This window comes from Carcharhinus amblyrhynchos, chromosome 3 (genome assembly GCF_965287045.1).
Source record: "Carcharhinus amblyrhynchos chromosome 3, sCarAmb.v2.hapA, whole genome shotgun sequence".
Classification (NCBI taxonomy): domain Eukaryota; kingdom Metazoa; phylum Chordata; class Chondrichthyes; order Carcharhiniformes; family Carcharhinidae; genus Carcharhinus; species Carcharhinus amblyrhynchos.
Window position 1 is genome coordinate 22,636,158 of NC_137326.1, and position 25,220 is coordinate 22,661,377.

General features: G+C 42.5%; 1 protein-coding gene across 1 annotated transcript in view; it reads left to right on the forward strand.

The window, feature by feature from the left end:
* Positions 1–25,220, forward strand: part of LOC145337380 (haloacid dehalogenase-like hydrolase domain-containing 5) — a 56,813-nt gene that overhangs the window by 12,931 nt on the left and 18,662 nt on the right. The window contains exons 2-5 of the mRNA XM_080182169.1: positions 6,225–6,422; positions 9,418–9,530; positions 13,633–13,726; positions 22,888–22,921. Of these exons, the coding sequence (XP_080038295.1) occupies positions 6,225–6,422; positions 9,418–9,530; positions 13,633–13,726; positions 22,888–22,921 (439 nt within the window). The remainder of the gene's footprint in view (positions 1–6,224; positions 6,423–9,417; positions 9,531–13,632; positions 13,727–22,887; positions 22,922–25,220) is intronic.

The following is a 25,220-nucleotide window of genomic DNA, read 5'->3' on the forward strand; positions in this document are numbered from 1 at the left end:
GGGAGAGGGGGGAAGTCGGGCCTTCCAGTGCACCCTATTAACAGGGTACCAATGAGGTTCACACCAACCTCTAGTGGGCTTTCCAACCCACCAACGGAAGATCCTGAATCACAGTGAATTTACAGGTCCAAAAAATGTAAGGAAGAAGGCCTGCCCCCTTGGAAATGGTGCTGAGCTCTGCAACATGCTGACTTTCTGCTGGAAAAGTGCCTTATTGTTTTTGGATTTGCTCAATACTGTGACAATAAAGAACAAAGAACAACACAGCACAGGAAACAGGCCAAGAAGGATGTGGAGGCGTTGGAGAGGGTGCAGAGGAGGTTTACTAGGATGTTGCCTGGTATGGTGGGGAGGTCCTATGAGGAGAGACTGAGGGATTTAGGGTTGTTTTCGTTGGAAAGAAGGCGGCTAAGAGGGGATCTTATTGAAACATATAAGATGATTAGAGGTTTAGATAGGGTGGATAGTGATAGCCTTTTTCCTCGGATGGAGAAAGCTAGCACGAGGGGGCATGGCTTTAAATTAAGGGGGGGTAGCTACAGGACGGATGTCAGGGGTAGGTTCTTTACCCAGCGGGTGGTGAGGGATTGGAATGCCCTGCCTGCTGCAGTTGTAAATGCGTCTAGTTTGGGGGCGTTTAAGAGATCTCTGGATAGGTTTATGGACGAAAAGGGATTGGTATAGGCTAGTGGGTCATTGTTTTTGTAACTGGTCGGCGCAACATCGTGGGCCGAAGGGCCTGTTCTGCGCTGTAATGTTCTATGTTCTATGTTCTATGTGGCACTACAAGCCTGCGCCGCCATTTTAACATTCAGTCAGTGCCTCATTCCAATCCTCCTCCTACCTATGACCATTGTCTACGCCTCTTGGACTCCACAATAAAGGTGTGCAAATTTAGAGAATTTATGTGCACCAGCTTAAGGGAGGTCTAATTTAGCGACAATTTGTTACACCAATCAGTACGTTTTTGGGGTGTGGGATGAAACCGGAGCCCCCGGAGAAAACCCACACAAGCAGGGGGAGAATGTGCAAACTCCCACAGACACCGGCCCAAGTCCAAGTATCTGCACAGCAAACAGTGATAGTCACTGAGCTGTCGTGCTGCCTGTCAGTTGGTCCAGTTTAAGCGTACACTAACAACGTGAAGCACTAGGCAACTCTCGAAGCAACGTCCAAGAGCAGCCCTCGCACGACCCACCACGTGAATGCCCCTTGTTGGTCAACAAGGTGGACCAAATCACCTGTGGATGTAAAAAAAAAAGACATCAATAAACATACACAGCTTATACAGACATTCACGGAAGATCCCCAGAAGCTCAAACGTAAGACAGGTGAGCCATCTTCTCAGAAGAAAATTCTCTTAATTGTCAGCACCCGGTGGGCTTTGGGTTTGGGCTCCTCAGCAGGCAAATCGCTGAATTGCAAATCTGGAATTGTGAAGAAAGATTGAGATGTTACCTAAACTTGCACAGTGCGTACTTGCACTTAGAAATCAATTTTCTGGCCGAGGTTCTCTACTTTTTATGGCTGCCAGCTTGCAATTTTTTCCCATTCTAAATGAATGAATGGGAAATCACTGGCTGGGGACAATTGGTCTGCAGTAAACTTGTTTTGGACATTGATATTCTGGGAGAAGTACGGAGTATTGCTCTTCCCTAACTTCCCTCCATTTCAAAGGGCATTTGAGAGTCAACCACTTTGCTATAGTTGTGGAGTCATGTGTAGACCAGACCAAGTAAGGACGACAGATTTCCTTCCCTAAAGGGCGTTCGTAAACTAGGTGGGTTTTTACGACAATTGACAATGGTTTCATGGTCATTCATTGAGTTCAAATTTCACCATCTGTCGTGGTGGGATTCGAACCCAAGTTCGAATGTATTACCCTGGGTCTCTGGATTGCTAGTCCAGTGGTAATTCCACAGTGCCACTGCCTCAGCAATCCCTGGGGGCAATTGAGGGTAGTCATGATGTGGATGTGCCGGCGTTGGACTGGGGTAAACACAGTAAAAAGTCTGACAACACCAGGTTTTAGTCCAACCGAGTTATTTGATAGTAAACTCACAAGCTTTCGAGGGGACTCCCTCACCTGACGAAGAGGGAGTCCCCTCAAAAGCTTGTGAGTTTACTATCAAATAAATCGGTTGGACTAAAACCTGGTGTTGTCAGACTTTTTACGACAATTAAGGGGTTCGCTGTTGGCTGAAAAGCAAAAAAAATTACTTCAGCCAAAGAGTGGTGAATTTGTAGAACTCTTTGTCACAGAAGGCTGCTGGGGCCAAGTCATTGAGTGTCTTTAAGACAGAGATGGATTCTTGATTAATAAGGGGATCAGGGGTTATGGGGAAAAGGCAGGAGAATGGGGATGAGAAAAATATCAGCCATGATTGAGTCTGCTCCGCCATTCAAAGGGCCAAGTGGCCTAACTGTACTCCTATGTCTTTTGGACTTATGTTCATCGGTCTTCTGTTTTAGTTGTATGCAAAAATCAGTCTCTCATCATCAGGATGTAAAATCAGAGTACAAATCCGTTCTGATTTGTGTCACAGTAGACAAGAGTAAAGCAAATTGGCAGAAGACAATGAGAAAGCATGTCAAGTCATATCAAGTTACATGCCTGACTGCCTCTTTTACAATGCTTTGTTGTTTCTTGAGTTAGTTACTATATTGAGCATACTGGTATTGCTACTGTTTCACTATTTATCACAAGCTATTCATTTGTGCTGAAAGTATTTGTATTTTTGGAACCAAATAAATGAAGAATAATTATATTTATGGTTGTGCAACTCAACTAAACAAAAATTGTGAGTTGTAAGTTACGCTGAAAACCTCAACGTTGTATGTTTTAAATCACAGAATCCCTACAGTGCAGAAGGAGGCCGTTTGGCCCATCGAGTCTGCAGCAACCACAATCCCACCCAAACCCTATCCCCTAGACATTGCTAGTCCTTCTGACACCAAGGGTCAGCATGGCCAATCCATCTAACACACATATCTTTGGACTGTGGGAGGAAACCAGAGCACTTGGAGGAAACCCATGCAGATAAGGCGGGAATGTGAAAACTCCACACAGACAGACACCCGAGGCCGGAACTGAACCCGGATTCCTGGTGCTGTGAGGCAGCAGTGCTGACCTCTATGCCACCATGTCATCCATTCAAGATGTTTCTCTGAAGGAACACCATGTTGTACAGTTGACAGCAGCAAATATCCCCTGTTGGATGATGAGAACCAGCAAAATTGAGTGGAAAAGTTGCGGGTTATTTATTTATTCATTTTATGGGGTGTGAGCGTCGCTGACTGGGCTCGCATTTAATGCTCTTCCCTACATTTCAAAGGGCATTTGAGAGTCAACCACCATTGCTGTAGTTGTGGAGTCACATGTAGACCAGACCAGGTAAAGACGACAGATTTCCTTCCCTAAAGGGCAATCGTGAACTAGATGGTTTTTTACGACAATTGACAATGGTTTCATGGTCATTCATTGAGTTCAAATTTCACCATCTGTCTTGGTGGGATTCGAACCCAGGTCCGAATGCATTTCCCTGGGTCTCAGAACTGCTAGTCCAGTGGTAATTCCACAGTGCCACTGCCTCACAATCCCTGGGGATAATTGAGTGGTTAGCTATTGGCTGAAAAGCACTGATGGGAAACACTGTGCTTCTGATGTATGCCCAGTTCTAAGGGCAGCTAGATTTGGGAAGGGAGCACTGGCACAGTGGCCAGGAACAAAGGTACCTGATCAAAACTAAGATGATTAGAGGAATTGCAGTGGTTTGTGTGGAATGAAACCACTGGAAATGACTGAGGTATTTGTAGAAATGAACACGCAACCAACGGTAACCAAATAATTACATCTGCAGCAAAGAGCTCCAGGTGGAGCCCCAAGGAGGTTCCCAAATCCACGTCAGCTGGAATGAGGATCAAATCCCTGTTGTTGACACCAATCTGATCCACTCTAGCCATCCAGGCAACTGAGCCAACCAGAACCCCACCCCCCACTCCCCAAGGCCTTTGAGTTGCTGTGGCAACACGGACTATCACACGCATGTGGTAATCTGGATCAATAAATAGTGACGGTAGCGGTTCCAGTTTTTTTTCCATCAACGCCACTGGCGTACGTTGGAAGACTTTACAGGTTGACAGTCGGTCTGTTTGGCTGTGACAGGATAGATGCCTCTGAGGAAAAAAGATAATCCTGAGGCTTGCAGTATTGTAAGAATTAGCATTTTAATTTTGATTTTTCATGGTAGTATAAATGTCACCAGTAAATTTGATCAGTTTCTGCCAGCTTGGGATGACAATTTGAAATATTCCCCTCTGTGAATTGTCTCAAGATAATTTTCAATATCAAAGGTGTTTATTTAGATACTAGGAGCTTTTGATGGTTTCCAAAAACAAATCGCAGGGCGCTCTTTTCCATTCTTATTAGTCAATAAGATGTTTGATAATTTAACACAACCTGTTATCAGCTGCGGAGTAATTTTTGCACTATGGATATGTGCTGTCCTGGAAAGGCATGATGCTGTCCAGATAGTATTGGGTTTAATTTTATAGATAGACAGACAGGCCCTTCAGCCCAAACTGGTCCATGCTGACCAAAAAGCCCATCTAGGCCAATCCCACTTGGCCCCTATTCCATGCCAGGGCGGCACGGTAGCACAGTGGTCAGCACTACTGCTTCACAGCTCCAGGGTCCTGGGTTCAATTCCCGGCTTGGGTCACTGTCTGTGTGGAGTTTGCACATTCTCCTCGTGTCTGCATGGGTTTCCTCCGGGTACTTCGGTTTCCTCCCACAGTCCAAAGATGTGCGGGTTAGGTTGATTGGCCGTGCTAAGAAATTGCCCCTTAGTCTCCAGGGATGCATAGGTTAGAGGAGATTAGTGGGTATAATATGTAGGAATATGGGGGCAGGACCTGGGTGGAATTGTATTCGGTGCAGACTCGATGGGGCGAAGGGCCTCTTTCTGCACTGTAGGGTTCTATGATCTATGATCTATTTCTCTAAACCATTCCTATCCATGTATCTGTTCAAATGCATTTTAAATGTTGTCAGTCCCTATAGAAGAAGTTTGTTTATTAATGTCACAAGTAGGCTTACATTAACACTGCAATGAAGTTGGTGTGAAAATCCCCTAGTCGCCACACTCTGGCACCTGTAATGGGGGACACCCATCATCTCAACACCAGCACATGCTGTTTTTGATGCAGCTGCTACAGGGAAGAGACCACCACCCATTTCCCTCTGGAAAATGTACAGTGAATATTACATGTATCAAAATTGTACTGAAACATTCAGAGTGCAACATCATCTATGCAGACAACTTAAATACCACCACACTTTTTGTAGTGACCATTTCGAAATGCCTGTAATGTTCTTTTGATTGTATTGAAGCACCTCAAAAGTGCAACACAGTCCTTGTAAAATAAAAACGTGAATATCAGTGCACTCTCTCTGATGGCTATTTTGAAATGGTTGTAATGTTCTTTCAAATATTTTACAAATAAAGTATATATTTACAAAAAAATGTTCTCCCAGGGCGAGATTGGAAATTGTGTAGAACTCCTTGAGCTATAGAATTCACATTGAATGTATGCAGTGAATATTACATTTTATCAGAATTGTATTGAAGCACCTCAGAGTACAACTTGATCTAGGTAGACAACTTAAATACAACTGCACTTCTTATATGACCATTTTGAAATGTCAGTAATGCTCCTTCTGATTTATTAGGAATAAAGTATATTTTTTGCAACAAAAGAAAGCTGGAATCTGTCTTTGTGTCACAATTAGGCTTACATTCACACTGCATTGAAGTTATTGTGAAAATCCCCTAGTCGCCACACTCCGGGTAAACTAAGGGAGAATTTAGAATGGTCAATGTACTTAACCAGCATGTCTTTCAGGCTGTGGGAGGAAACTGGAGCACCTAGAGGAAACCTATGCAGACATGGGGAGAACATGCAGACTCTGCACAGACAGTGACCCAAGCCAGGAATTGAACCAGGGTCCCTGGCGCTCTGAGGCAGCAGTGCTGACCACTGTGCTGCCCCCATTCCTCATGGATAGTCATGTAATGATTAATATGTGTGACTCATTTATAAAATCTAATGTGGATAACAGAATCTGCTGAATTTTAATTGTTTTTAGTTGTGCAGTTGATTTCATTGTGTTCCCAAACACATTCCTGAAGACTGAGTAATTCTTTCTTCTGTTGAATTTTCAGCCCTACTTTGGCCTCCTTGTTGATATTGATGGAGTGTTGGTGCGAGGAAAAACACCCATCCCAGCTGCCAGGAAAGCATTCAAGAAGCTAGTGAACATTAAGGGGGAATTTTTAGTGCCTGTGGTGTTTGTAACCAATTCAGGAAACTGTGTTCGACAAACAAAAGCCGACCAACTAACTCAAGTATTGGGAGTACCAGTAAGTATCTAAATTGGTGCTTTATAAAGATGTTATAATTGACGAAGTTAACTGTTTGTTTTGTCAAGGTGACCAAATTGCAATGTGTTGTTTATGGATAGTGTGCTGTGACACCATTTTATACTTCATCACATGTAGTTTTTCCTTCTTGAAGGATAAAATAACTAACTGTTTACCTGTATATTCCCCAGACATTCTGGTTGTTACTCATAACCAGTCCTATGGGCTAAGGATTAAATTGTGTTATCTATTGAATATCTTGGTGATAAGGATTAAAAATAGTATTGAAAGTGTGGTATGATGTGAGATCAAAGGTCATGATTGGAATTATACATATATCTGTAAAGGTGAACAATTTATTTGCATGAGTAATGTGTTTTGTATACTTTTGGAAAGGGAGGTTAGGGGCAAAGATAGTATTGCTTTTCCTTTGGCTATCTTGTTTTCTCCTCAGCAGTGAGCAAGCTATTTGTGAGTAAGTCCTGTGAATTGCAGCCTGGTTTTTATTACAAAGTCTATTCACTAATTTTACTACTTTATCTGAATGACAAAGATCTGTTGCAAAGCTTTGTTGCAGAGAACTGGTAACCAAGAAAGGGCTGACAGGCACAATGACACATCTTAAGAATAATGGGTCTCCTGTTTTAAGACACAGAAGAGGAGATTTGTTTTTCTCCTGAGGTTTGTGAATCTATGGAACCCTCTTTCCCCAGAGATTGGTAGAGGCAGGCTCATTGAACATCTTTAAGACAGAGGTAGATAAATTCTTGACTTACGGAAAGACAAAGATAGGGGGGGACGTGGTGCTGAGGCCATAACCAGATCAGACATAATCTTATTGATTGGTGAGGCAGGCTTAAGGGGCTGAATGGCCTACTGCTCCTAAATTCATCTGTCTGTACATGACACATAGTTGTGTAGCATGCCATTGAACACCCAACAGCTTAGTTCACAGTAAACCCAGTCATTCTTCAACTGAATAGCTAAGTGTATCAGCAAGTTTGACAAGTTATAGCTCAGTAATTTTCAGGTCGATGATTGGTTGAGGCAGAAGCTCATTGACTGTTTCTCATAAAGCAACAGTACAGGAATAGGTGTGCCTTTGAATTAGCTATTCGATTCTGGCAGCCAGTTTACTTGAAATAATTCTATAGATTTTAACTTTGTCCTTCACATTAGCAACAGGAACCATAACTACACCAGGGACCACCTTCCCAGCATGAATTGTAAAAATGAGGGAGCACCACATGGATGATAGTCTCTTAAGACACCCATATCAAGCAAATTATAAAGGCAAATTGAGGGACTGTTGTGATTGAGAAGGTATTTTTTACTCACTTCTATGGCAGAGTTATTTTTTATTGGCTGTAATAGCTGATAGGATGGAGAGCTAAGTGAAGAAGAGGTGAATTTCAAAGCATACAGATCATTAGAAAAATAAACAAACTCCTGAGGATGGAATCATGTCCTAGTGATAGCAATTAAATAAAGGCTTTTATTTGACCTCCAGGAACCAAGACTACATCTTCAATGTAAAGCTACAGAATGTTACAAATTTTGCACAGGAATATCTCCCAGCATTTCCACATCTCTCTGCCCCTTTCCAATTCCCAAGTCCCTGACTAAAGCATCCCTTGATCAAATTAATTTCCCTTTAATACTTTGCCAGCACAATACTGCTGCTTTCTGCCATCCTACTTAGTAACTCCTTGTTTTTGCTTTTAGTGGCCTTGTGTTCACTCATTGTCACACTCTTCCTATGTCCCTCATTCACCTATGTTTCACCCTGCGGCAAACCCTAATGTTGGTATCACAGCTCCCTGGAAGCCTCAGGGATCATATTTAGCATAATTTGACTGGGAAATGTTGTTTGATGTGCAGCAACCTTTTTGAGGGAGTACCATTTAGCAGGATTAGGAGCAGTACTTTAAATGCAGGCAGCTGTGGGACTGGAACTATACTAACAGGATGAGCATTTGCTCTAAAAAGGGGGGTAACATAAAATGCAGTGATGAGGCGGCATTGGAAGTGAAGCAACTTGTCAAATGGTCTACCTGTGCCATGCATCAGGCATCATTTCAGTCTGAAGGGCACATAGTTTGATCTTGATACCAGGGTTAATTCAGTTCTGTTTGAAGAATGGATACATGAAATGAAACTTTCAAATGAATAGCATTTTTAAAAGCACAAACTCCTATCCTCCTATGTCAAGAATGATGTACGTGGAGTAAAGTTATTCAGGGATTGCCCTTATGTGTGATGTTAAAATTGATATGATGGAAGAGTGAAGTGTTTAACATTTTAGGGTGCAATCCAAACAGCTCTGAATGGCTTTGTTACCTGAGATCAACATCCATGGATCATCAGGTGTGAAGTAAATCATGAGTTGGGCCCAAACTGATAAGCAAAATAAAGTTAAAGTTTATTTATTAGTCACAAGTTAGGCTTACATTAGCACTGCAATGAAGTTACTATGAAATTCCCCTAGTCACTATGCTCCGGCATCTGTTCGCGTCAATGCACCCAACCAGCACATCTTTCAGACAGTGGGAGGAAACCAGAGCACCCAGAGTAAACCCACGCTGACACAGGGAGAATCTGCAAACACCACACAGACAGTTACCCAAGCCAGGAATTGAACCCAGGTCCCTGGTGCTGTGAGGCAGCAGTGCTAACCACCGTGCCACTATGCTGCCTGTAGTTTTCTTTATTGGCATCGAGGGATCTTCAAGTGCAGGTACTTTGGATAGTTTCTTAATTGAGGGCAGGTCAGTGCTGAGAGTGTAAGTTGCCTCATTATCACAAGAGAATTTGCTCTTCCCATCATGAGTCAATCTGTGAGATTCTTGGTGCTGCGTACTTGTTGGAAACTAGGAACTTTTTTTATAATTTGTTCATTGTGTGGAAGATTATCATGAAATTCATGCACAGATTTTAATGGTAGCTATAGATAAGCTGCTTGTACTCACATTATTTTCTTTTCAATGTCCATCAGATTTCTCAGGATCAAGTTATGATGGCTCACAGTCCACTGCGGATGTTTAAACGTTATCATGACAAATGTGTGCTGGTCTCTGGGCAAGGCCCAGTCATGGACATTGCTGAAAGGTATCCTTTTGGGAAATTTATACTGGAACAATGCTCCAAGTGAGATGCTTTTGTGTTGTTTGTGCATGCCTGTGCGCATGCGGCTCTAAGATAGTCATACCTTGGAGATTTAATCTTATCAAATTGTGAGTACGTTTGTTTTGTGAACATTTAGAAAGCCATGGGCTAACCAGGAGCAGTCAACTTGTATTTGTGAGGAGAGGTTGTGCTTGACTCATTTAATTGGTATTTCTTTTGTGCAAATGTCACAGCAAATTGAAAACTTCAGTAGGTTTGACATGTATGTATTTCAGAAGACATCTACTAAGCTATCATTTGGGTGACATGACAATTAAAACAGATGTTCTTAAAGGGAATGTAGCTGCATTAATCAAGGGGCAAATTGTAAACAGATGTTTTTCAGACTGGGAGAATGTGGTTCCATGGTGCACCTCAGAGTTCTGTGCTGGCATTCCCTTCATTTATATGCATAATGTAACTTGGGTACAGGAGCAGTAATGTGGAAGCTCATTGTTATCAAATAAGGGGCAGGGAAAACTGAATAAGAATTGAGACAGACGGAAAGCAGCAGAATGGGCATATATTTACAGATGCAGTTCAGGGTGGAGATCTGGGGAAAGAAAATAACAAATGAATGGAACTATAAATGTTGATGGTAAAATGTGGATAAACAGTGTTGTGCTACAGATGCAACAATCTTTAACTGTGGGAGGGAAGGTAGAAAAGTACCCCCCCACCTTTCCCCACCCCTCCATGCCTATTCATCCTTTCATTCAGTACTTCATAGCTTTCTTTTGCAACCACCTTCAATTTCTGTCTTTTACCAAATGCCAAGTACAGCCAAGAAATGATGGCCTGCGATAATTGAAGCCAGATAGCAGGCCAGTAACTCACCAACACATTGGGTGTGAGATATTTACGAATTGTTGAGAAAGGTTAGCAAATTGATATTAACAGTCTAAGGAAGCAACATTAAAATGTTGGAAGGTGATGGCCTAGTGGTATTATTGTTGGTCTATCAATCCAGAAACTCAGCTAATGTTCTGGGGACCTGGGTTTGAATTCTGCCACAGCAGATGGTGGAATTTGAATATGATAAAAGTATCTGGAATTAAGAATCTACTGATGACCATGAAACCATTGTCAATTGTTGGAAAAACCCATCTGGTTCACCTTTTCCTTTAGAGAAGGAAATCTGCTATTCTTATCTGGGTTGGCTTACATGTGACTCCAGAGATGCAGCAATGTGGTTGATTCTCAAATGCCCTCCGAGGGCAGTGGGGGATGGGCAATAAATGCTGGCCCATCCAGCGATGTCCACATCCCCCGAACGTATAAAGAAAAATTTGCCTTGGTTACCTATTGTCCCTTACCCCTTTTTGTTAACTTGCATGAATATACTGTGATTTGTGATTGAATCCCCTGATTAGTAAATTGCTAACAAGTGACTTAAACACGAGGTTATCATGGGAAGAATGAAGAAGGAAGTTAGTAGAATTATTTTCAGTGTTGTTAGCATTTTGGTCACTTCCAAGTAATATGTTAATGAGGCACAGACTATAATGCGATTTTAAAAGGGAATTGGTAAGTGCTTGTAAAGGAAATATGTAGTAGAATAATAAGGACATGATATGTGATTTGAATAGCCAGCTCCAGTCAAAGTGCTCACAACTGTGCTATGAACAAAATAACCAGGTTGTTTGCTGTGATTTCTATGCTTCTACAATTTCTATGCTTCGATCACACTCCAAGATAAAAATGACAAATTGAGGTGTCTAACCCTTGTTTGTTTTTAGGTATAGTATTGCTTTTTTTAAGCAGCCTTCGAGTTTCTCTCAAAGGGTACTTTAAAACCTGTGATAGCAACACCTGGATCTTGGTAGTCTCCAGAGAATATATATCAAAAGTCTAGTTATAAACTTCAATCGATGTCAACATGAAAAGAATTAAAATGCTTACCATTTTCTGTAATTGACCTTTTATGATTCACATTGCATGTCAAGCGTCTGGAGGATCACATTTACTGCCTAACTGGAGTGCATTTGACAACCATACTAAATTTGTCTTTTTGCTGGGTTTAAAGGAAATAATTATATATTCACGCACTTCAGAAAGTTATAGAGGTGTGATAGGATGTGTATTGTTATATGCAGTTTCCTCGCATTGAGTTCCAGGCCTTGCTGATACTGAGCAATATCCAAGCTGCATTTTCAGCAGGCAAATCTATAACGTTTTCTTGCTTGGCTTCTAGTAGCATTCTTGAGAGCTGGGAGGGAAGATAAGAAAAATACCAACAGCCTGCGTCCTTGTGTAAAGGGGAATAACAACAAGTACTTGAGTGAGTTTTCATAGAATCCCTACAGTGCAGAAAGAGGCTATTCAGCCCATCAAGTTTGCACTGACCACAGTCCCAGCCAGCCCGTCCGTATCCCCATATATTTACCCTGCTAGTCCCCCCAACATTAAGTGGCAATTTAGTATGGCCAATCAAACTAACCTGGACATCTTTGAACTGTGGGAGGAAACCAGAGCACCCGGAAGGAACCCACGCAGACATGAGGAGAACATGCAAACTCCACACGGACAGCAACCCAAGCTGGGAATTGAACCCGGGTCCCTGGTGCTGTGAGGCATCAATGCTAACCACTGTGCCACCGTGCCGCCCATATATTTTCTTCCCGACTCGTGGCTCACCGGCCCCCTGCTCCGATTAGGGGGACAAGAGAATTTATATTACAACAACTTAAATTTATATAGAGACTTTAACATAGTAAAACATCCCAAGGTGCTCCACAGGAATGTTCTCGAAAGGAAATATTAAGGCAGAATGCCCCAAAGCCTGGCCAAATAGATAGGTTTTAAAACCCCCTTAATGGAGGAAACCAACGTAGAGAGGTGGAGAGGTTGAGGGAAACCCGGAGTCAATCTTTTGACAAAACAAATGAACTAAATCAAGTTAACCGAAGGATAAATTGGAAGGAGCAACCTCTAAAAAGGAGGGAACCGCCTGAAGCTAAGAACAAATCAAAAAGGAAACTTAACATCGAACTAAAATATGGTTAAAATAATACTCTCCAGCCCCTGCAGTGCCCAACGAGCACAGAAGGCCTCAGCAGTGCCCTCGGACACTGTATACTCCGCCTCCAAGTACACCCGGCCGTGAATGTAGTCACAGTGGCAGGGCCAACAGGCGGGTCAGATGACTCCCTCGGTCACCCGCTGCCTGGATCTGTTGATGACAGGTTTGGCTGGCCCAGGAGCAGGTTCACAAGGAGGTCCTCACCTTCCCCGCGCCCCCCTCCACACCAGGTGTCAAGCCTAGAATCCAAGCAGCTAAAAGCATCACTGCTAATGGTGGAGCAATTAAAATAATTCAAATCTGATGTGCAGGGGACCAAAATTGGAAGAGGGCAGAGATTTCAGAAGGTTGTAGGGCTGAGAGACTTACAGAGATATAGTGGAAACTTTCTGCTTGTAATTTTTTTTTCTTTGTTCAGCAGTTGTGCAAGGTGAACTCAGTGACTTGATGATTTTACAATTTTTATTGCTTTGTTGTCGTGTCCACATAAATTTTCCCATCCATCCTCACATGCAGTTCTTGCTAGTTTCAGTTGATTGTTTGGTATTCGGGGGCTCTCGTCTGCTTGAAACTAAGGTGAGGGTGACAGTTGTCCCCCTTGCAATCCCTTGTGCTGTTCCCATTCCTTCTCCCACCCGCTTTTAATCGCACAAGCCTCTCCCTGCTCTGTCCCTTTCTCTATCTTCATACCTTCCGTCTCCCCTTCATTATCCATTACTGGAATCCACCACACCTATCTCTGCACCTCCTCCCAATTAATATTCAAGACCTAGCTATTGACTTGAGTTGGACTTTTTGATGACCTGTTTTTAATGTCGCTTGAGTAAAACTTATAAGATTGACAAACTCTGACATATTCAATGATGCATTGTCTCACCTTTGCGTTCAATTTCACTTAAATAAAACTTGCTCTGAACTCATTACTCTTCTTAATTTGAGGCATATTAAAGAGTTCTGACATTTTTCCATAAGATAATTTGTGTTTCCTTTTGATAAAACTAATAATTCTTAACTTTGTGCCAGCATTGGGTTTACCCATGTCATTACTGTGGAAATGTTACGGGAGGCATTTCCCTTATTGGACATGATGGATCATGATAGGAAGCCTGCATTGCCGGTGAGTGTCAGCTTTACTTCAGCTTCTTGGCTTCGGCTTATCAATGGTCGCTACGCTCCAGCACCGTAAGTGTCTTTTTGCTCTGAAGGTGTAAAAAGAGATGTTATTCCTCGATCCTCTGAATTTCCCTTTCAGCCTTATTGGGATAACCCAGTGAATGTTCTACTTTCTGCTAACTGGATTTGCTCAGACTTGTTAATATTGGCAGGGATTTTGTTTTTGAGGAGTGCAGCTACTTCACATACTTATTCTTTTGTTTCATGTTTTTGAGACAATCCTTGGTAACCGGTAAAGGTCAGACTATAAAAGTTTAGCAGTCTATGCTGTGTTACAGTCTGGTGTTAATTCCTTACATTATGCAACTTTTTATTTGTTTAATCTCCAATGGAATCTATCTGCATACAAGTAACAAAATGGATAGGTGCTTAATTTCATAGCTTCTCATAATAAAGACCTTATGAGGTTGTAATGTGCTGAGCAACACTGTTGTAAAAGCTCTTTTCACAAAACAATTAAGAGTTTTTTGAAGGCAAGGCCTGTTTTTAATTACAATAATTTTATAACGTGCTAATAATACTGGAGCAACAAAGGGTTTAAGAATTCAGCACTTATGTAAATTGTTTTTAAATTGTTAAATATTTATACTTAACAATTAAATACTGTTCAGTGAGATCAGTGGTTCAATCACAGACTGAAATAAAACACTTTATTGTTGTATGTGAAATATTGTAAGGACCAATGTGCGTGCTGCTCTTGTGTACATTTTGCAACTGAGCTTCAGAGACCCTTCTCACAAAGTTCTCTGGAAAATGCAAGTTAAAATGTGGAAGAAGACTAAAACTTTGGGTTTGGAGAGGATTTGAGGAAACACTTTTAAACCCAGAGGGTGGTGGGAATCTGGAACCCACTGCCTGAAAAGACGGTAGAGGCTCACAACATTTAAGTGGTTAGCACTGCTGCTTCACAGCTCCAGGGTCCTGGGTTCAATTCTCGGCTTGGGTCACTGTCTGTGTGGAGTTTGCACATTCTCCCTGTGTCTGTGTGGGTTTCCTCCGGGTACTCCGGTTTCTTCCCACAGTCCAAAGATGTGCGGGTTAGGTTGATTGGCTACGCTAAGAAATTGCCCCTTAGTGTCCAGGGTAGTGGAGGTTAGAGAGATTAGTGGGTGTAATATGTAGGTATATGGGGGTGGGGCCTGGGTGGGATTGTGTTTGGTGCAGACTCAATGGCCGAAGGGCCTCTTTCTGCACTGTAAGGTTCTATGTTCTAAGCATTTAGATGAGCACTTGAAAGGCCATAGCATACAAGGCTATGGACTAACTGCTGAAAAATGGGAATAGAATACAGAGGTAAAGGCAAAATACTGGCTGGAATCTTAAATAAAAACAGAGAAGCTGGAAAATCTCAGCAGATCTGACAGCATCTGTGGAGAGAGAATAGAGCCAATGTTTCATAAGAACATAAGAAATAGGAGCAGGAGTAGGCCATCTAGCCCTTTGAGCCTGCCCTGCCATTCAATAAGATCATGGCTGATCTGAAGTGGCTCAGTTCCACTTTCCCGCTTTCTCCCCATAACCCTTAATCCCCTTGCCTACCAAAAACCTATCTATCCGCGTCTTAAATATATTTAGCGAGGTAGCCTCCACCACTTCAATGGGCAGAGAATTCCAGAGATTCACCACCCTTTGAGTGAAGAAGTTCCTCCTCAACTCCGTTCTAAACTGCACCCCCCCTTATCTTGAGGCTGTGCCCTCTAGTCCTGCTGATTTCAAGTCAGGATGACCCTTCATCGATGATTTATCTACCTGTGCTCACTGTACAGTCTGACAGGAATAATATGCAACTGAACAAGGCAGCAAGGATGAGTTGGTGCTTGTGTAAACATGTCTCTGAATGAACTATCTTTTGTCAAATGGCATCTCAAATCCAGGTAAGTTTGGGTGGGCATAACAGATCCTATGGCACTTTTCGGAAGAATAGAACTTTCCCAGTATCCTGACCAACATTCATCATTCAACAAACAACGCCAAAATAAAACAGATTAACTAGTTGTTTGCTTCCTTGTTGTTCTGTGGAAGTTGTTGTATCCAAGTTGGCCATTGTGTTTGCCTTAGAAAGAATGGCTATACTTTTTAAAAAGAATTATTCATTGCTTTGGAACATTTTGAGCTTTGAAAGGTGCTATTTGAATGCAAGTTTTTTTTGTTCGCAGTTTCTCCCTTTTGCCCAACTCTCATCGTGCTTCAGTGGCCATTGACAGATTGCCAGTATTTTACTTCGGCCTTTTATCTTGTGGGCAAGCTGATCAGCTAGTTACCACAAAATCTACTCTCACACGTCTTTGACTACAGACTAACTGGAGAGCAATCATCAGCAGGAACTATGGCTAATTTTTCTCCTCCAATATTGAGATTAATTTTAGGTCCTGGCTGTGGATTGAAGATCAAACCTTGGACTTTTGTGGTTTGAACCATAGTTGTTGGTGATGCCGTGACAGGCCTGCTGCCAGATAAATTCCAGAACCAGTCACATGATCCCCTTCATTTATTCTAAATTTAAAGCTACAAAATCTTATAAATTGCGTAATTGTAACACTAGTCAACTGTGTTTTCCTAACTTTGTAATTAATTGCCTTTATTTAAGTTTAAGTCCCTAGTTTTGGACCCAGTTTCTCACCCTGAAACTGAATGTGTATTCTATTATTCTATAATTATGCCCAGAAAATCCTTTATTATTCCTATCTCGTTACACACTACCAAATCTAAATTCATCTATTACCCCGTTAGTTCTGGAATATATTCTTCTAAGAAACTGTCCTGAATACATTCTGTGAACTTACCTCAAGGTTACCTTCAACAATTGGACTTGATAATCTTGCTAAAATTGCCAATGATCATTGCTGCAACTCCCTTACAAGCCTACATGGTGGCACAGTGGTTATCACTGCTGCTTCACAGCAGCAGGGATCTGGGTTCAATTCCGGCCTCAGGTCACTGACTGTGGAGTTTGCACATTGTCCCCATGTCTGCGTGGGTTTCTTCCGGCTGCTCCAGTTTCCTCCCACAGTCCAAAGATGTGCAGGTTACCTTGATTGGCCATGCTAAATTGACTCTAGTTTCAGTGGGATTAGCAAGATAAATATGAAGGATTACAGGGATAGGGTCTGGATGGGATTGCGTTTGGTGCAGACTCGATGGGCTGAATGGCCTCCTTCTGCACTGTAAGGTTTCTATGATCATTTATGAATTGATACTCTGTCTTAGTGTAGTTACAGTCAGGGAGCGTTTAAACCACTGAGCCACGATGTTTGCTCAATTAGTGTATGTTAATGCACATACTTTTTTTTTAACCCTTTTGGGAAATAGTGGGGGAAATGGAGGAAGGATTTCTGAGTTGATTATCAGCCCGTTTCTTCCACTTTGCTCCGACCGTGGCCAACGGGTCCTGGTGTTGGACTCGAACCCGGAGCTTTTGGTCCCGCTGCACTAGAAGGCTTCCTGATCCAAGATCATTTCTCATGACTGTACTGATCTCAAGCTTTATTAACAGAGCTACCTCACTTCCCTTTCCTTTCCTTCTTGTTTTCTGAAATGTCAAATACCCATTGAATATTCGATTCCCAGCTTTGGTCAGCTTGCAATCACATCTCTGTAATGGCCAACATTAATGTAGCCATTTATTTTAATTTGTTCTATCCATCATATTACATATGCTGCGTGCATTAAGGTTTGCTCTAAGGTGCGTGTGTGTGTGACTGCACAGCTATTTGGAAAATTCTGCACATTGTAACAACTAATGAGCTCGAATGGGGGAGGGATGGAGCTGAGTGTTAACCCCCCACCCCTCCCAACTGCCAAAACTCAACCAGCTGGAGAGTGAGCAAGGCAACTGCAGCTGTGATTGGAGGAGTTTTGTGTGAGGGACTGGGAATCTGATTGGAGGAGAAGCAAGGGCAGGAAAAAGCGTGGCTTTGATTGGACAAGCAGCAAGGTTGAACTGAGGGAGGAACAGGTGTGGTTCTGAAGTGGCGAGGCTGAAAAGCGAGGGACCAGGCAAAGCCTTTGAGGCAGTAGCACAGAGATCACTGGATTAGTAATCCCAAGACTTCAGATCCACAGCCATGTGGTTGACTCTCAAATGCCCTCTGAAATTGAGGACAGTTAAGGATGGGCAATAAATGTTAGTGTGGCCTGTGACGCTTACGTCCTGTAAAAAATTAATTTAAAAACTCCATGATAGACTGAGCTTGTGAAGTTTTACAGATTAGGGAGGGGAGAAACTGGTGAAAATGCTCTGGTATTCAGTCCACCTGTGAGGAGTGGGCAGGGTAGGCTTGAACCGACTGGAATAAGTGGGACTGCAAAGCATCTGACTCCCACCACCAGACTAAAGATCGGGATTCGGGAGTGCTCACCGTTCAGCAGTTCCTAATGGTCCAAAAACTCAACCTGGAGCTAAATGGAACAGAGAGGCTCACAGCAACTGAGAAAATGAAGCCCACAATGGGTAAGGTCCATCATCAATCATACCCAGATAAAAGTACACCCTGGGATGAAGTTGACCACTTGATTTTGGTCTTAATGAGCAGCTAATGCTTTCTGATGAGTAGATTTAGCATGCAGTTTTGATATTTAATCATATGTAGCAACATGTCCAATGATCTTTAGCAATGACTGAGTCACAGTCTGAGTCTTAGCCGCAGGTTAATTAAAGCTGCCTATGTTAACGGATGAGCGAGCGTGTGATTGTGAGATTAATTTCACTTCAGCAATGCTGAATGAGAATGGAACCAGTGGGAGGAGAACAGTTTCCTCTCTCAGAGCTCAATTTTACCGTCGCGTTGAACCCGTTTTCAAGCGTGAAAACTTGGTAAAGTCGGGCGTGAGACAAGTAGCATGATCCACGCCTGCCTCTACACCGGTTTCCCCTTTATCAGAGCCCAAAATGAGCGCAATGGCCATTTAAATGTATTTGCATGCATTTAAACTGACTTAATGAGCTGCAGAAGGGAGGAGGACATGTGATCGGTCTGGGTGTTGGAGTGGGTTGGGGGGATAAGGTGGTCAGTAATGTTGTGGAGTGGGGCAATGTCTGCAGGGGCTATGGGAGGTATTATCCAGCCTGGGAGGGATGTGGCAGGGGAGCCGCATTCTATCTTTTTTTTTCTGCGCGTGTGCAGTTGGAGGCGCCGATTGGAGCTGCAGGGTTTCGGGTGCATTAAGCCCCGCCCACAAGCTTGTGTGGTGCGATTTGGAATCACTGATATTTTGGCAAGCAGAGTGCGTATTGGGCATCAGGGAATGGGTCTAAACGTTAGATCTGAAACACTCCCAGTTTCAAGTCCGCCCAGCACTTAGGGTCCTATTTTACCATTTTGATTCTAAGAGTTTGCATGTGCATGGCCACACAGTAATCTGGAATCAACAGTGAATTGAAGTACACAGGTCACTTCACAATTTTTTAGAAAATTTATTATTCATAGAATTATTGAATCCCACAATGCAGAAGGAAGTCATTCGGCCCATCAAGTATGTACTGACCACTAGTCCCTACCTGACGCTAAAGGGCAATTTAGAATAGCCAATCCACCTAACCCTCACATCTTTGGATTGTGGGATTATTGTCACAATTATGCTTACATTAACACTGCCATGAAGTTACTGTGAATATCACCTCGTCGCCACACTCTGGCGCCTGGTCGGGTACACTAAGGGAGAATTTAGCTTGGCCAGTGCACCTAACCAGCATGTCTTTCGGACTATGGGAGGAAACCGGAGCACCTGAAGGAAATCCATGCAGACACAGGGAGAATGTGCAAGCTCCACACAGACGATGACCCAAGCTGGGAATTGAACTCAGGTCCCCGGAGTTGTGAGGCAGCTGTGCTATCCATTGTGCTGGATTTGGAAGTTCAGTGAGCTTTTTTGGTTTCTGCTGCTGGTGTAAATCTGCATATCACCTCGATGTTGGGGCACATTACAAAATTTGATGAGGAAGATTCCAGGCAACATTGACTTGCATTCCTTTTACCATTTACTTCCCTTGACACTTCTATCCTCCTGCACTCTTTATATGTGTACATTCTCTCCTTTCCTGTCACACTCTGGATATCAGTCTCAGGATCCTACACTATTGCTTTGTCCTTTCTCATTAATTTTCTAAATTTCCTCTCATGTGAACCCCTCACTTACCCCATTAACTAGTTTAGAGTCCCCTCTACAGATCTGGTTGCACAATTCGCCAACAGTGCGAACCACTGCTGCTTCACAGCGTGAGGGACCTGGGTTCAATTCCAGTGTCTGTATGGGTTTCCTCTGGGAGCTCCGATTTCCACCCACACTCCAAAGATGTGTAGATTAGATGGATTAGCCATGGTAAATGCACAGGGATACAGGGATAGGACAGAGGGAAGGGTCTGGGTGGGGGGCTAGTCTTTCAGAGAGTCAGTGCAAACTTGATGGGCTGTATAGCAACTTTCTGCATTGTAGAGTGTCTATGGACAATGATCCCAGCGCAGTTCTAGTGAAGCCCATTCCACAGATGCAACCATGCTGCTCCATGAATTGAACCCTATTTCTCCCACACCAACCATTGTGCCAGGTATTCAGCTGTCAAGTCTTATTTACCTTAAGCCAATTTACTTAATCTCTAGTGATCTAGAGATTATTACCTTCTGTGATTCAGCCTTTCAATTTAGCCCCTAGCTTTTCATACTCCTCGACAGAACCTTTTTCTTCATCCTACCTCTCATAATCTGAAGGTCTTGAGTTCAAACTCAGAGCAGGCAGGCCTATTTACAAGCAGAAATAGCTCAATTGGGAGAGTGTTAGACTGAAGATCTAAAGGTTCCAGGTTTTGGCACAAGGCTACATTTTGGATTTATTTGCTATCTTCTAATTGGCACTGCATTCTTTGGGCAGCACAGTGGCAGTGCTGCCTCACAATGCCAGGGAGCCAGGTTCAATTCTTGGCTTGGTCACTGTCTGTGTGGAGTCTGCACATTCTCCCTGTGTCTGTACGCGTTTCTTCCAGGTGCTCCAGTTTCCTCCCACAGTCAGAAAGACGTGCTGTTTAGATGCATTAGCAATACTAAATTCTCCGTCAGTGTACCCGAACAGGTGCTAGAGTGGCGACTAGGGGATTTTCACTGTAACTTCATTGCAGTGTGAATGTAAGCCTACTTGTGACATTAATAAATAAGCTTTAAAAAAAACTAAACAACCTTTGTCATTTGTACCTACATGGACCATGACAAGTAGACCCTACCGCTCCCAATCCAATTCCCCTCAGCCCCAAGGCGATCTTCGTAACTGGGGCAAGCAACTTGGATTTCAGGATTCACACTCTTGGCTGCAGCGATCAACATCCATCTAGTACATGGACTAGTAATTTACATAGAAGGTGTTTTTGTTGCATAATTACCGGACAACAATTCAACAATATTGAATTAGGAGGGAACTGTGTCTGGTTATGATTGCAATATTCATTGCTTTTGGCTAAGACCAAGGGCGGAATTTTCCGGCCACACTTGCCCCAAGACTGTGCACTATTACCACTACATTCCTTTTTACATTTCCCACTGCACTACAGAGCTGTGGTCAGTTTGCTCAAACTCCCTGCAATCTTTGCTATTGTCCACAAAGGCAGCAAGAGCCTCAAGTCTGATGGATTAATGCAAAAGGGCTGTGGCTTATCCAGCGCTACACTTTGGATCCCCTTCCTGACCAAATCTGAAATACTTAGCCTAAAGAGTGTGACTGTCTCTTGCAACAAAGGTACCTTTCCCCCGTCTAATGCATCATATTGTCTGAAGCTCAGACTCCAGCTCATCAACTCTTGAACTGCAGCCACTTACTGCAGATGTGATTGCTGTGAGTCACACTGGTGTCCACAACGCCCACATACTGTAGCTGCAACACAACACCTGCCCATCTTTATTTTATTTCATTTAACTGTTTAGAGTTTCAGGTTTAGAAAAAGCACTCAACAATATATCAAGTAGTTGAACCAGTTATTTAATGCAGAACTTTTATCTCTCTGGTAGTATTATAAATTACTGCCCCACTTCAAAGAAAAAAGGAAACAACCATTAACCAATCAATTACCTGCTTACCTAATTAATGCATCTGGATTTCAGCTCTCGGTCTCACTCTCTCTCTCGTACCACCCCTTATTCAAATTCCCCAAATTAAGCGAGTGTTACATAGGAACATATAAGATAGGAGCCGGAGGAGGCTATTTGTCCCTTTGAGCCTGCTCCGCCATTCATTACGATCATGGCAGATTGTCCACCTCAATAATCTAATCCTGCTTTCTCCCCATAACCTTTGATCCCATTCACCCCAAGTGCCATGTCTAGTTGCCTCTTGAATACATTCAATGTTTTGGTACCAACTACTTCCTGTGGTAATGAATTCCACAGGCTCACCACTCTTTGGGTGAAGAAATGCCTTTTCACCTCTGTTCTAAATGGTGGAGACATTTTCTTCACCCAAAGAGTGGGTGCCTAGTTGTACTTCTATCTAGAACTTTGCACTGCTAATTCAAACTATTTTCCTCAAAAGATTAACTGTGAAGAAACATGGACTAGTAATTTACATAAAAGGCGTTTTTGTTGCATAATTATCAGACAATAATTCAACAATGTTGAATTAGGAGGGGATTGTGACTGGTTATGATTGCAATATTTATCGCTTTTGGCTAAGACCAAGGGCAGAATTTTCCAGCCATGCTCGCTCCAAGACTGGAAGTTCCCATCCGAGGTCAATGGACCTTTGGATGGTCTGTTGAATTTTCTGTCCTGCCCACTATGATTCCTGTGACAGGTGGGATGGGAAAACTCTGCCCCAACTATTGGATCCAATGTGAGATCGGGAATCACGCTCTTGTCAGCTTGGATTTGATACATTTCTCTTCTGGGGACCATGACTTGGATTTGATTTGAATTGGTTTTTGGTGCAAGCAACGAGATGGATTAAGAGCTTGCCTTGTTCACCATGTGCATTGGCTTTGCAACACTGAGAAAGCAATAATTCTTTAAAAATAGTTTATGCTTTGTAATTGATTGAAAGTGTGTTTTCTTATGAAAAGTTTGAATGTTATCTTTAGCCCTCAAGTAACATAGAATTAAGCTTTTAACACTAGAATTCTTTATTTTCCAGTCACCTCAATCTGTGAAGTTTCCGAACATTGAAGGTAACTCAAATGTACATTTCTGTGCATTTAAATTGTTTGTGTTAAGTGGCAATTGTCTTAAAAGTTTATTTCTATTCTGACTGCAGTATTAGCGTCAAGCAGTTTGACGTTGCACTGATGCCACAGTTACATAAACCTAAATACAGCATCAGGGCCCAACCTGACACCAGAATTAGCTGTATTCAACCCCTGGAGGACAGAGTCATGCTGTCAAAACGATTTGTGCCTTGGCATCTAATGTACAGCCTAAGTTCAGATTTACTTTGTACCAATGCTAAACATGAGTAGAATGCACCCTTAAGGTAACAAGCCTATTATGCTTGTATTAAAGGAATGGTTTAAGAGGAAGCAGTTCTGGTATACTGTAGGCTGTCAGCTGTATTGAATTCAACCTATTTATATTAAGAGGAAAATTCCAAGTAATGGTACACAACAATACAACATTGAATGCCTATCTCAATTACCACTGCATGCATCAGCTGGTGGACATAACTCGTTTTTAATTTACAAATTTAATTTACAATATTACTAATTTTTGATTTTCTTGGTGTGTTGAACATAAGGCATTGGCCATCTGGAATTTATTATCAGAATCATGCATGTTGCAGGAGACATAACAAGGGCATATCCTCCACGTTAATTAATTTTAGAGTGAATACCAGCAATATCATTACTGATTGTGCTCCAAGAATAGAAGTCATGGGGAGTGCTGGTAATACCATAAAGTTAATATGGAAGTCTTCCTTGCTTTTCTTCCTCCCATGAGATCTCCATAATGCTATTACTAAACTCAATGATTACTTGCTTGACTGATCGTGCAGTTGGTTCATAGAATCGTTACCCTACAGAGGGAGGCTATTTGGCCCATCGATTCTGCACTAACTCAGCATCTTATCCGGACCCACACCACCACCCCCACACCATAACCTCACCCAATCCCCTGACCCCTAATCCGTCTAACCTACACAATTTGGGACACTAAAGGGCAATTTAGCATGACCAATCCTCCTAACCTGCGCATCTCTGGACTGTGGGAGGAAACCAGTGCACCCAGAGGAAGCACACAGGGAGAACGCACAAACTCCACACAGATAGTTACCCAAAGCTGGAATTGAACACGGATCCCTGGCACTGTGAGGTTAGCACTGTGCTGCCTTATGATTGTTCTCTGCTATACGGTTGGCTGCTCCAAGTACTGTCCTGAGTTCATTGTTGGCTATTTTGGACAACTATTAGGGGCGGTACAGTAACACTGCTGCCTCACAGCAGCAGGTACCCGGGTTCAATTCCTGCTTCGGGTCACTGTCTGTGTGAAGTTTGCATGTTCTCCCGTGTCTGTGTGGGTTTCCTCCTGGTTCTCCAGTTTCCTCCTTACAGTCCAAACATGTGCAGCTTAGGTGGATTGGCTGTGCTAAATTGACCCTAGTATCAGGGCATTAGCAGGATAAATATGTGGGGTTACAGGAATAGGGCTTGGGTGGGATTGTAATCAGTGCAGACTCGATGGGCCGAATGGCCTCCTTTCACACTGTAGAGACTCTATTATTAGTGTTTCTCTATGCTATATGTTTTAAATTTACATTTTACATCTTTTCGTGATAAAGTGTTTTTTTTTTGCAATGTTGTAGGGATGTTACCAAGAACAAATTAACTGCTGTTCTCAGAGAGCATTTTCTTCATTTTGTTTGGGCATTGTGTACTTTTCCCTGCTCTGTTCCTGCTCACCCATTGCATTGTGACATTGTAAAGGTATCAAAATTACAAACGAACTAAGAAATAACTAGCAACCATGGGAATCCTGTCCAATATTAAACTGTAACCATGCAGAGGTTATATCAATCTTAAATGAGATTTGATTTGTTCAGTCACTGTACCCCATAGCTTTCTGAGCTAAGATCTGTGAGCAATTGTAGGGGGCCTACAGATTAACAGACTTGTTAATCTGGGGCTATGCATAGCGCATGGTATCTCAAATTTTGCATTCTACAGTGTTCAGTGCTTCTTTTCTTGCAGCTTACTTCTGTTGCTGCATGCTAATTTTTCTTTGGAATTTTAATATGGGCATGTGAATATTTACATTGCAGAAGTTTATGTCATTTGCAATGCATCACATACACAAAATACAAAGACCAGGGGGTCAGATGGAAATAGTTCATTTGAAAGTGTGCTGATTGCTTAAGATAAAAACACTCAAAGGTAGATGTGCAGGTATTACAATTCAGAAATGTCTTTCTATTTGGTTTGCTCATCTCCACTCTGTTTCTCCACCTAGTGGTTGAATAGTGGAAGAGCATCCACA